Raw genomic sequence first — 14,563 nt, forward strand, 5'->3', positions numbered from 1 at the left:
TTCAGCGTGTGGTCTAAGTCTTTAATAAATGACATTGGACATTATTTTGTATGCTGCATTCAGCAGCGTGATTCCACGGTAGTTTACACATTCTAACTGATTTCCTTTTTTATGTAATGGTACAATAATACCGCTATTCCACTCCGTTGGTAGCTGTTTATTCGACCATATCTTTGTTATCAATTCATGTTTTTTTTTTGTAGTGCGTCGCCTCCTTCCTTTAGTAACTCCGATGCTATTTGGTCCGATCCCGGTGCTTTATTTTTCTTTAATTTTTCTGCTGCTGCTCTAATCTCGGCTATTGTTGGTGGAGTCTTTTCTCTGTTATCTGCTTGGTCTAATGGTATATCAGGGGTCGTCTCTCTCCGATCTCCTTCAAACTTTTCCGTAAAATGTTTTGTCCATCTACTTAGTATCTCTTGCTGTTCTGTCAATATATTACCTTCCTTATCTCTACACATCGTTGTTCTCGGTTTGAAGTCTTTTCTGCTTTTGTTTAGTCTCTGATAAAATTTTCTTGTCTTTGTTGATTTACTTAGTTCTTGTAGTTCTTGAAGTTCTTTGTTCATATATTCTCTCTTTTTTCTTCGGTGAGTTTTCTTTTCTTCCTTGCGTAGTCGTTTATATTCTTCCTCTGCTTGTCAGGTTCTGTGCCCCTGTTGCATCAGTAAATATGCTCTGTTTTTTCTGTCTGTGATGATCTGACATTCTTCGTCAAACCAGTCATTCGTTCTTGTTTTTCTTTCTCTACCTTTTATGCCTAGTACTTCTTTAGCTTCCTCTTTTATGATGTCTCTGCATTCTTCCCACTCTTTATTTAGGTTTTCATGTTATTCTGTTTTCTAGTTTGTTGTTTATCCTTTTCTTTATACTTTTTATTTTTGTTTGTTTCTTTGAGACTTTCTACCTTGTATCGTTCATTTTTAGAGCTTTTTTTCTTTTTGATGTTTGAAATTCTAGCCCTTACCCTACTTTCGACCAGGTAGTGATCAGAATCCGCATTTGCCCCTCTTCTGGTGCGGACGTTTGTTATGTTCGATTGGTGTCTCGAGTCTACAATAACATGATCTATCATATTTACTGTAAGTCCATCCGGGGATTTCCAGGTACCTTTGTGTATATCTTTGCGAGCGAAGTACGTGCTGGCAATCACCATGTTAAGTGATCTTGCCAGGTTTATTAACCTATTTGATTGCTCATGGAGACTGTGCCTACCTATTGTGGTTTGGAATTGCTGTTCTTTTCCAACTTTGGCGTTTAGGTCTCTATAGATTATTTTTATATCATTTTTTGGGCATAACTGATATGCGGACGACGCATAATTTTTCTTAACCAATATATAATTATAATTTCTGTTTGAAATTTAAACAGCTAAATAGGCACGCCATTGCCTCAATTCTCTATGGAATTTATGGTATACATTGTGTCTAATCTATAAAATCTGGGTTTTACTACGCCAACTTTGTAGATGCATTGAGCTCATTTAAGCGAGTTCATTTCAACAATTTTGTAACTTTTAACTAATTTTGACTTTTAGATGAGAGCAAAGTTGTTGTTTTCTAATTTAGCCTAAAAAATAAGATGAAAACAACATAATATTAAATAAGAGATTGTTATCGTTGTCATTATATAAAAAACTATGTCAAATTATGACAAAATTCTTCTTATAGATCTTCATTGAATTATAATTTAGCATGACTTTTATTTTAGTGAAGGCCTAAACGGGCGACAGTGTCTGTTACGAAGCATCTGTGAAAATGCCATGGATTCACTGGCCCACGAGGCCAACGGCCTGTACGGAAAACTGTTCAACATCGTTTTAACGTAAGAATCATGTATTTACTTTTCTTATTAGAGTCGTTACCACACATTTCTTAACATAAAAACAATTTCGTTTAAATTGCTAAATATCGTAAATCAATATGTATTTAAAGATTTATTCTGTTCGTTAAATATTATGTTAAGATAAATTTGTGTGTCAGTATAGTTATATAGTTGGAAAGATGGATTTTCGCACCAATGATATTTCTCATAAAGCTGAAAGATATTACAAGACTTTAGAAACAGATAAATAAAGACGGATGACAAAAAGTAAATATCTGGAATATTAAAAAAAAACAAGTAATAAAAAACTTTTAATAAGCGAATATTAAATTACAAGCTAAAATGAAAAGCAAGTACAGGGACGTCCTTTAAAATATAAATCCAAGTTAATTCCAGAACAGAAAACTACTTCTTTATTTTTGAAATTAAGCAAAAAAAGGAAATATTGTCTCCTGGGTTCTGTGATTTTTATTTTACTCTTAATATATTGATTCGGTTCTTATAGGTCTCTGGTAAGTCCTCTGATCCTTGTTTTACGATTTTTTTGACAAGGATTTTTATAGGTCAGTATTTAGTTTTAAGAAATATGCTTCATCGTAAATCTCCTCAACGATCCACAAGATTTTTCTTCTACCCATTTTTTTTTCTTTCTTAATTTTGTTAATATCGATGTATCACCAGTGTAACTACTACCCTTAGTAAATTTTACACAAAAGTTTTAAAATCATGACTTGAAGAAGAATACGAACTTCTAAAAAAGAAAACAAGCAAGTTTTCTTTCCTAATGTTTTTATACAAATCATATCATTACACCAACACATATCAATGAGAAAGAATTAGCTAGATACATACAAACTCATCTGCTTTTCGTAGATTTAACAAAGGCATATGACACTATACCATTATACAAACAGTGGCAAGTTCTACAAAATACCGCAATGAATATAAAAGTTCTCTCTATACAACGATTGTACCATAATCTGCAGTCAAAGATAAAAATGAATAAACAAGTGGTTTCATAGGGTTTGTGGTAAATATAGGTTGAAGACAGGTCTAAAATATGTTCACAACACTCTAATACTAGAACAATCCAGCACAAGATATTTCTAAGAAAAGATTTTTTCGTGCGATGGAAAGGCCAATCGCCTCCACCTCCAATCCTACTGAATATAGAAGATTTCTGTAGAGGCTTTCAATCCTAAGCCGAGTGACTCCAGTTTTTGTTATTTTGTGTTGGACATTATTTACTAGACATTCCTATCCTAGGTATCTGCAAGACGAAAAGGATAGGGGGCAAACATATTCGACAGCAATGGATACATTGTCTACCACTGGGGAAAGGCAGAAGGACCCAGACGTAACGTCGTAATTATTGTCAAAGAAGAAATTCGTAACTGTATTAGAAACTTCGTTCCTTTCAATCATCGCATCATGATGATACAGCTGCAAAACAAATTATTGAATATTAATATAATACAAGTCTACGCACCAACAGCTGACAAACCAGATGAAGAAATTGAAAATTCTATAACCAAATTAAACAAATTCTCCAGAGCACAAAAAAACATGAAGCTACGATTATTACGGGAGACTTCAACTCAAAAGTTGGTGCCGAAATAACACAAGATATAACCAGCAAGTATAGACTTAGAGAAAGGAACGAAAGAGTCCAAAGACTAATACAGTTCTGCCAAGAAGAAAATTTCCTTATAACAAATACTTTGATACAGCAACCTAAAAGACCACTATATACCTGGAAAACTCCAGCTGATCAAGAAGGAAAGGTAGTCAGAAATCAAATCGACTACATTATCATTAACAGAAGGTTTAGAAACATTATTACATCTGCAGATGTAAGCAGGTGAAGTTTTGAAATCAGAAAAAGAGCCAGTAAAGAAAAAGAATTGGATGATCGATAACATACTAGACCTTATTTAGCAAAGAAGAAATTGTAAAAATAAAAATGAGAAATATATATCGACAAATAAGATACGAGGTTAAGCGAACAAAAGAGGCCTGGATTGAATAGAGATATTGTGAGATGGAAGAACTACAAAGATACATTTAATATATATACAAAAAACTTAAAGAAATTACCTACATTCAGAAAAAAAGAACTCCTCACTTTATGAGAAACTTCAAAGGTAAAATTATTCTCGACTTGAAAGACTCGATTAAAAACGAAAAAAAGGAAGAATAAACCAACTACATAAAGCTCTTCCTGGATACAAGGGCACCACTTAACACCACAAAGTATACGAATACTGGTCCTAGTATTTTAAAATCAGAAGTAGAGAAAGTCATCAAACAAAGCAAAAATAGGAAATCTCCAGGCCCTGACCAAATATCATCAGACTGGCTCAAACTTCTAGACGACGACAATGTCTCAGAACTAACAAACATTTATAACCACATATACGAAACTGGAAACTGCCACGAATATGGTTGGAGTCTACATTTATCCCACTTCCAAAAAAAACCTAATACATCATCATGTGAAGACTATAGACTAATTAGTCTCATAAGACACTCTCTCAAGCTACTTCTTAAGATAATTCTTAATAGAATCAAGCAGAAATGTGAACACACAATGGGAAATAAATAATTCTTTGTTCTTAATGCTTACATTATTTCAACGATCATGGGAAGTACAGAAACCAATTTACGTCTGTTTTATAGATTTTGAGAAAGCGTTTGATAGGGTTCAACATGGTAGGCTGTTCGAATATTTAGAAATAACTGAAATAGATGATAAAGATCTGATACTTTTACAACTATATTGGAATCAAGAAGCTTCTATTCTGGTAGACGGCAAAAAATAGACAAAATTTGTATTCAAAGAGGTGTTAGACAGGGTTGTGTGTTGTCCCTAACTTTGTTTAACATTTACTCAGAAATAATTTTTAACGATGCCTTGGAAGGGCAATGTGAAGTTCGAATCGGGGGAGAAACTATTAATAACATCAGATATGCAGATGACAATGCGATCATGGCTGACATTATCGAAGATCTTTAATTCCTTATAGATCGAGTCACTGGATAATGCTCTAATAACGAACTAAGCATAAATACAACAAAGGCAAAGTTATATGTGGTTAGTAAACAAGACCTGTGGACATGTGGACCATGTCACCAACGTTGAGGTCCTACAGCGCATGACAAAAGAAAAAGAAGTGCTTAATTTAATTAAACAACGTAAGCTTGAGTACCTCGGCCACGTGATGCGGAACGAAGAAAAATATCGAATTCTTCAACTCGTTATGCAGGGTAAAGTATTTGGCAGAAGACGACCGGGACGCCGTTGTATCTCGTGGTTGAAAAATCTCCGATAATGGTTTGTTTGCAGCGGAGCTGTTTCGCAGAGCAGTGAACAAAACCATGATAGCCTTGATGATCGCCAACATCCGGACCGGATAAGGCACTGAAGAAGAAGAAACAAGACCTTGGCGCTATACAACTAATTATCAATAATGAACCGATAACAAAAGTTAACCATTTTAAATACCTATGTTGTTGGATAAACGAGACACTAAATCCGGATGAAGAAATTAAAACTCGTATAAAAATTGCAAGAGGAGCATTTATGAAACTTAGATCTATTCTGAGCAATTCTCTTCTAAACTTACAGCTGAGAATTAAGTTGCTTATAATATTATGTGTATCCTGTATTACTATATGGATGTGAAATCTGCATTATGAAGACATGATGAACAAATTAGAAGCCTTCGAGATGTGGTTATATCGTAGAATGCTCAGAAGATCATGGGCTCAACACATTTCAAACAGAGAAGTCTTAAACAGAGTAGCTCAAGGTGAAGACGACTTAACAAAGTAAATAAAAAAGAAAAAACTTTAATATCTGAGGCATGTAATGAAAGGACGCAGATACATGATAATGCAGTTGATACTCAACGGAAAGAGAGAACGATATCGGCAAATCGTCATGGAAGTTATCCACGACTAAAACTTGGGCACGGTACTCAAAGAAGAAGAAGATTATTTACTCGTCTTTGGGAATCTTAAATTTCAGCTTTCCAAGTTTCTTACAATATATGGTGCCTAATGGAAGACTTCCTATGTACAAAGGGGGAGACAAACGACTCTGCAAAAATTATAGGGGCATAACAGTTTTAAATGTCATCTACAAGATATTATCAGGAATTATATATAGCCGCCTGGAATCGTTTTCGGAGGAGATTATTGGTGAATACCAATGTGGCTTCAGACCAAAGAGGTCAACTATTGACCAAATACATATGTTAAGAGGTATATATGAAAAATGTGTTGAATATAACATACCTATTTACAACTTGTATATCGATTTCAAACAGGCGTTTGATGGAGTAGATCGACAAAAGATGTTAAAGCAACTATCTATGTTAGGGATACCCAATAAGTTGGTTAAACTTATACGAATGACTCTGGAGGGTTCCAAAGCTATGGTGAAAATAGATGGAGATATGACGCAGGCCTTTGATATTGAAAATGGAGTTAGACAAGGGGATGCCTTATCAACAACACTTTTTAATCTAACTTTAGAAGCTGTTGTTAGAAAACTGGATATAAACGGCTGTATTAATACAAGATCTATGCAAATATGCGCATATGCGGATGATGTTGCCATAATAAGCCGCAACAAAAGTGTATTAAGCGAAAAAGTTATAGAACTGAAACGAGAAGCTGCTACGTTTGGTCTATATAAAAATGAAAGCAAAACAAAATATATGGAGTGCACAAAATCGAATGAACATGAGAATCTGAAGGTAGACAACCATACCTACAAATATGCCTCCACTTTTCCCTACCTAGGCTCAATAATAAATGACAACAACAACATCAGTCAAGAAATACAAGCACGGATTCTTAGCGGTAATAAGTGCTTTTATGCATACAAAGACTTAATGAAAAGTAAGTTACTGAATCGTGAGTCTAAGCTGAGAATCTACAAAACAGTAATTAGACCAGTGGTCACATATGGATGTGAAACGTGGACCCTTTCAACCACTGATGAAAATCAACTGAGAATATTTGAGCGCAAAATACTAAGGAAGATATTTGGACCAACCCAATGCAGCGATGGTTCGTAGAGAATTAAAATGAATCACGAGCTGGATGAACTAATGCAGAGCGCAGATACTGTCAGATTTGTAAAGTCACAAAGACTAAACTGGCTTGGTCACCTAGAAAGAATGCCAGATAATCGAGCTGTAAAAGTAGTCCAGAGATGGAAGCCCCAAGGAAACAGAACAAGAGGAAGGCCCCGTAAAAGATGGATAGACGACGTAGAGAGGGATCTTAAAACCATGAACATCAGGCAGTGGCGAAGGAAAGTATCCGACAGGGCAGAATGGAAGAACATTGTTAAGCAGGCCAAGACTCACAAAGGGTTGTAGCGCCATTAGAAGAAGAAGAAGAAGAATGGAAGACTTTTTAGCGGAATAAGCTGCAATAGTAAGTCCATTAAGGCAATAGGGTCTGCTATAAAATGAAACATTTTAAATCTTTTGCTATTGAGTAGAATGTAAATTGATAGTGATAATAAGTAAAAACGAATAGTGTTGGTTTTTGTTGTCTAATATTAATTATTAATTTTTAGTCCTAATTATGGAGATGGAGAAGTTAGTCCTGATTTGGACCCTTCCTACTTGGATGCGCAAAAGGCAGGAGAATATGGTGTGGAATGTAAAACATTATATACCAATTGTGCGCTTAAGGATGGACTGTTAAATTTGTTTTCAATTTTAGATAATACATTAGCATACTAAAGAGTTTATTATTTACGAATTTATTAGACTGATTATAAAATTTATTAGCAGCAATTGAAGACACAAGTGGATAAAGGTGTCATGTAACAATTTTTGAAAAAATTGTTTTTTGTCAAAAATGTTCCCTAAATATACTGTATTTTCATTCCGTAAGGGTTTTGTGCATGTATTTTAAACAATTAATGAGATTTCTAAAAGATAAAGGTGTCATGTGTCATACTAGGGTGCCTTCTGTAGTGAATAAAGGTGACAAGGTAACATGACACCTTCATCCACGAGAAAAAATTTACTTTTGATTTAGGTGCCACCCAACTTGACACCTTAATTTGAGGTTGTTATATTTTTATTTCACGAAAGTGATAGGAGTTTATCTTGCTTTGTATAGTTTTTATAGTTTAAAATGATGTCAAAATGGCCCAGAGGATTATTTCTATGTTCCTTAGTAAAACTGCAAACAGAAACGTGTTTGCAACAAAAAGGTAGGTAAAATTATTAGTTTTTTAATTAAATGCAGAATGTTGAGGTTATGCAACAAAACTAAAAAAGAAATAATATTAAATCAAATCAATAAAACTAGTAACAAGTGTACATTTAAGTGTTAAGTTTTAAAACAAGTTAAATTTCTCTATTAATAGTCTAGTAATTAGTTAACTTGTGTTTAATATTGCAGATTCTAATTAAGCAAAACATTGTGACGTTGTTGCTAAAACGAACATTTTCTTTAATAGCTTTTAAAATGAATGCAGTTAGGCTTCTATTGCGTTGCTCGATACTGTTGCTATATTTTATTAATATTAAAAATAGATTTGTAGATACTGCTGATCAGCCTGTAAGCGGTAAGTAAACTATACTAATATTGCAAACTAGTTCATAAGGAATAGGGTTTCTTCTCATAGATAAAACGTTTGTATTTTGTTTTAGATGACGTGTATGCAGTATTTGACGACTCTCTATATGATAGAGACATAAACTCTGGTAGTGAGTATAACCCTGAAAGCAGTGGAAACTCATCATCAAACGAATCAGATAACGAAACTTTCACTCACATTACTGCAGATAGTTCGTTTCAACAAAGGACTGTAGCCCACATTTTTGAATAAACAAGAGAAATCGTTAAAAGGAAAGTATTTGAATTAAAAGAAAAAACGTCAAAAATTCGTCCGAGAAATTCTAAGATGGAAAAAAAGAAAAGCGGCAATTGCTAGAGAGAGGGGAGAAGAATATAGCTCTCAAACGGCAAAGATTGTGGCAAAGAAGGAAGCTAATACAGGACTATTATGTACAGAGAAATGTCGACTCAACTGTCATGTTAAATTTGACACAGAAGCTAGGAAGGCTATTTTACAAAAATATTATTCACTGGATTGCAATGCAAAAAATGCTTTGTTATTTAAAAGCCTAGTTATAAAACCAGTTGCGCGACATAGGACAAAAGCAAAGACGTACTCTTTTACTTACTCAGTAACTTTCAATAAGAAAACTAAAGTAATTTGTCGAGATGCATTGTGTTCCCTTTACCAAATTGGCAAAAAAAGATTGAACAAACAACAAACAACGATTCAACAAACGTTAAAAAAGGGACTAAATGCTCCATCGCCTGATAGCAGGGGTCGCCATACAAATCGGCCTCATAAGTTAAAGGAAGAAGTAGTGACGTTTATTGTAGAACACATTAAAAAATTTCCAGCAGAACAGTCCCATTACTCGCGTAACAAAAATGGACACAAAAAATATCTCTCGCCTCTCTTGAATGTTACACAGATGTACACGATGTACTTAAAAGAGTATGAGCAAAATTAACTGGATAAGGCATATAGAGTAACCCTTTCGTCTTACGTAAAAATATTTTTAACTAAATTTAACTTGTTCTTTGGGCAACCCAGAAGTGACACTTGTAGTGTCTGTGACTCGGGACAAAATACAGTAATTCACAGAGAGAAGTACAAATCGGCATTTGATTCTCAAAAACTGGATCGAAAAAAACCAGCTATCCAACCTAACACCTGCTATGTTACTATGGATCTTCAGCAAACAATGCCTCTTCCAAAACTGACAACAAATAAGGCGTTTTGTTTGCGTCAAATGTGGTATTATAATTTTGGGATTCACTGCATAACTTCTGAGCAAGCACAACCATTTTTCTTTAATTGGACGGAAAATATGGCCAATCGAGGCAGTCTTGAAGCTTGCTTAGGTTTTGTCAATTGCTCAAAGAAAGCCAAAAAAATATTGATCACCTTATTATCTGGTCAGACTCGTGCGCAGGACAAAACAAAAACTTTACGCTTATCAGTCTCTATCAGTTTTTGGTATTAAAGGGTATGTTTAGGGTTATCGACCATAAATTCCCTGAGGTGGGTCATTCATACCTCGATTTAGACCGAAATTTCGGGCGAATAGAAAAAAAAATACGGAAAGTTGAAAACACCTATGTGCCTGAAAAATATAGTGATCTTATCAAGTCATCGAGCACTAAAAATAGTGTTGTTGTCAATATGGAAAATTACTTTTATGATTTTGAAGAGTTACCAGCAAAGATATACATATCTGTTTAACATCAAAACAAACCTGACAGGAGATAAAGTCAATTTTAGGAACGACATTAAGTGGATAAGACTAGACGAAATTGGTAGCTACCTGTACAAAACTTCTGTAGATAAATTTTCACCTTTTCAAAAGGTAGACCTATTAATAACAAATGAAGATAACGTCACACTGAGAAGAATTAAAGAAAAAAGGGGCAGTATTAGTTCCGAAAAAAGAAACAACTTGCGCGAGCAGCTTGCATTTGTTAAGGATGAATATAAGTGGTTTCACGAAAATATTATAGGAGATAGTTAAGAAAACACAAAGAAAATGAGAAAACATAAATATTAATTATTAGTAAATGTAGCATAGAATTTTCTTTTACAATGTACTGTTTTTGAAAATACAATATTTTTTGGTACATAGCCTCTTTTTTCATTTCCCACCTATACTACCACCGTTTGATTTTTGCTGGATAAAGGTGTTATGTACATTCAAAGTCTATTTTTATCAAAATTATAATGCCTTTTTCAAATTTTATAGTTACTTCAGAAAACTACAACCATACATACAAAAACACCTTGATATAATTTTAAATCAGAAACAGAGCAAGAAAGTTCCAGTTAATAAACTTTAAACTCATTTTTCTGGAAATAATGATTTTAGTACATGACACCTTTATCCACTTGTGTCTTCAATTATGTAATAAATGAGAAGACAATTTAGGTTATGAAGTAAACTAATGTAATGTGTTCTAATTACCACCCCTACTAACTAATGTAATGTGTAAGAAATTATGTGACATTTTTAGCTGAGTTTGTATTATTTTTCTATTACGCCTGGTATATTCATCTCCGGCCAGCTATGCCCTGCTCACCGATTTGTCTAGTCACCTCCACCACTAAGTTGAATTGAAATTAACGAATACTATTTGCTCAATGCGCTATGAAGCTCGTCCGTGTCGAGATGTTAGAATTTGAAATAGTATTATATCTAAAATACTGTTTATGAACTGGACCAAATCCGAACATTGTTGTTGTTTGTGATGGCATATAGCATATGATGAAAGAGGAAATAGTAACGTTTACCATCCCTCCTTTGTAAGAGTGTAGAAGATGAGCTGCAATAAGATAAAATCGATCAGTCGGACACATAATTTTCAGAAAGTAGAAGAGCATCATGTACAAAGCCTAGCCTCTACGCAAACAAATGTGGGAAATGTTTTTCAAAATTTAAAAATATCTGATATAAGTGGGAAAATCAGACCTCAGAAGATTATTACACAGTTACCAGGTGTAAAATGTGTTGTCAAGGAAGCCAAAATAGTATTGGATTGTTGGAAACTTTTTTTCTTCAATCAAATCATTTAGTTTTTTAAAGACGTAGAGGGCACAACCTTTAAATACTTCAGAACTTTGAAGTACCTTCGAAACTGCCCTAGAATACTTTGCTACCATACCAAAACCAATGAAAAATGTGTGGATGCTATCTAAAATAATAACCTAGCAAATAATCTAGCAAAAGGAGCTGTTGATGTGGTGGAGAGGATGAAGGCAGAATATTCGACTACAAGTGTAAACATCCGTTAGCATTTAACTATTTTTTGCTCTTTACTTAATATTGCTAAAATAAATTCACAAATTATTTAATACAGCAATAAAAAACCAAGCTTAAATGAAGAACATATCTAACAAAAATCTTGTAAAGCAACTTACGAAGCCCCATAATATTCACCGTCAATTCCGCTAAGGCAAAAAATTGGAAATGTTTTGAGAATTGAAGCCCTTTCAGTTGAAGCTTTCGAACGAAATGCTTTAAATGCAAAACCTCGTTGTTTCGTTCACGTGATCACGTGATGTAGGATTGTCGAGCAAAAATCGTACAATAAACTAATGTAAAAGCATGCACAAAATCAACGTAACTGAATTTGTTATGCAAAACTTTTTTTATATAGATCAACGATATTTTTTGCCATAACAAGTAATTTTAAACAATATTTACGAACTTTGTTTTAACCCTTTCACTCCTATAGGGATATATTATATTGTCATACTTCTCTTTCTTAGGCAAATAGAAAAATAAAAATTAATAAATAGACCATTTAAATAAATTTTCAAGACATCCTTGTAAACAAAATTTATGTATTAGATTAAGATAAGATTAGATTAACAGAAAGTTTTGCCTTTCAACAACTGATTTTTAAACACTCGCAGGTAAAATCCTTTTATATAGAATTAGAAAGCCCATACTCATTATAATCTTTTCATTGTTTGTATATGACCTAGGATTAAGATATTGTAATTAACCTTTTGTTATAGGAATGAATTATGTATTTGTAACCACAGGGAAAGCCAGTTTTAAAGCAAAAATTTTAGGTTCTCTGGAAACAGTAATAGTGTTTTTTCTTAATGATTGTAAACAAAATAAAGCTTTTTGATTGGACAGTTTTTTTTAATGGGAGAATTAATAGTCGATGTATGAGAGAAAGTGGCAGTTGTCATTTTTGATCATCGGAAAGGAAAGCTCGCGTCTCGATAGAGGGTGTGTTCATGAGTTTGGATACCGGCATTGTGAAAGGAAGTTAGCAGAATTATGGAAGGAGATTACAAGTCGATAAAAAGATATCCTTGGATATAAAGTGGGCAGTTTCTGGAACATGTAGGAAATAGTTTGGCGGTACCAAGTTGACAGAAAGAGGTTCTTGTGTCATTGAGAAGCAGCTGAGTGTTTTGAATAATTAAATTTCAAGTGTTCATTGTTGGAAAATTGAGTCTGGTGTTTCGAACAGTCGCTGCAGTAGGATTGCAGATACGAGAAGAAAAAAGCTGAGGCGAATAGTGACAGATCACATTGCTGTGGAGCGTGGACGATTCTGGGTATGGTCTGCTGCTCAGTACAAAATTTATCGTAATGGGCAATAAATTTTTAATGGGATTATATATCCCAACAGGTGTTTTTACTGGGAAATATTATCCCGACAGGTATAAACAACTTTCTTTTTTTAGCATGGATTGAAAGAAACAAAAACTTACCGAAGATAAACTTGATTATTTGTAAAGTTTCAATCAACCAATTAAACGTGATACCAAGCACCGCTTGCTACTTGTCCCCCGTACTATATTATTTCAAAGCGACCTTACTAAATTATAAATATTTTTAGTAGCCGTTTTATCCTATATAAGCCGATACAAATTTTTATTCGCGCTCTTTTCAATCATATTACTACAACCATTCTACAATAAAACTTTAGTCACACAAATTGGTTAGTGTCTTAGCCATTACCGTGGGGAGCAAGCAATAGCCAACCACACTACAGTAGGAAGCAAACAACAGCCAACCACACTACCTTGAGGAAACAATCAGCAACCACCCATACTAACTTAAATTCACTGATGCATCAGAATATAATTTGAAACCAATTTACCAACATGGGGAAAAATGATTGCTCTAATCTAGACCCACAACCCCCTTAGCCCAACCAGCAACCACCGGCAGCGACTAACTTCCACAAAGTGTCGTCTCCGGTATAATTAATAAACGTATGAAAAACTGATTGCAACTTGGTGCAAAATTTCATGTTTATTAATCTGTCCAACTATTGCGCAATATGGTGTTATATTGCGTAGTTAACCGGTACGCTCTTATTGTGGCATTATCTTGAAGGGACAATGCCATTGTGGTTTTATTAGGTGGTTGAAATAAAACACATTCTTTCTAAGAAGAAAAAAACTCAGCTTCAGAGTCTTAGAAAGAAACAGAGCCCTTCGAGCAAAGTGCTCTAGGGAGCTACCCTACACGGGTAAAACCATGAGTTAGATACTACTGACCTGAGATCCGAAAATGTCCCATATTTAAAGATAAATTAACTTTTATATGAAACTTTTTCATTTCTCAACCAATTAAATTTAATTATATGTTCCAGAAGGAAGGGCGATGAACATCGAAATGCGTGATTAGTGGCACTTGATGACAAAAGATCGAAACCCTTCCTGGAGAACTGAACGACTCCTTCAGAACTAACTAAAGCTGAGTACTTTTTAATACTTTAATTATTTTATACCGGCAACCGACAGAATCTTTTAGTCTCAGTTTAAAAATTTATTTTTGTTTCACATTCATAATAATATGAATTATGTTTATTATTATTTAATAAATATAAAATATATACCTTTACTATGACTTCGTAAGTTTTTTTTTTATTTCCTGTACCTTTTAGGGATTGGTGTGTGGAGAGAATGAACAGGGAACGAACCAAGGGCTGAGCAGTCGGGCAGAGCACCATTCTGATGGATGGAGCGGTGGGAATTTTTCTCTTGAATCTCCTTAGGGATATTCGAAGAATTTCTTCCCTCGTTTCTTCCAGCAGTGTGATGCTACTTAACGCTCTGGTCTTAATAGGAATAGATATTACATACTATGCTAATAACGTTGATGAAATTGAAATTATA

At 34.1% G+C, this 14,563-nt stretch overlaps 1 protein-coding gene across 3 annotated transcripts in view; it reads left to right on the forward strand.

The window, feature by feature from the left end:
- Positions 1-14,171, forward strand: part of LOC140444193 (uncharacterized) — a 28,138-nt gene extending 13,967 nt beyond the window's left edge. For 2 of the 3 annotated variants that reach the window (XM_072535919.1, XM_072535920.1), the window contains 2 exons: positions 1,711-1,824; positions 7,421-12,499. In XM_072535919.1, coding sequence (XP_072392020.1) covers positions 1,711-1,824; positions 7,421-7,589 — 283 coding nt within the window. In that variant the 3' untranslated portion in view covers positions 7,590-12,499. Of the gene's footprint in view, positions 1-1,710; positions 1,825-7,420; positions 12,500-14,037 lie in introns of those variants that run through there. The other variant, XM_072535921.1, reaches the window with a different exon arrangement.
- Positions 14,172-14,563: the final 392 nt, after the last annotated feature.

Source organism: Diabrotica undecimpunctata, chromosome 6, assembly GCF_040954645.1.
Source record: "Diabrotica undecimpunctata isolate CICGRU chromosome 6, icDiaUnde3, whole genome shotgun sequence".
NCBI lineage: Eukaryota > Metazoa > Arthropoda > Insecta > Coleoptera > Chrysomelidae > Diabrotica > Diabrotica undecimpunctata.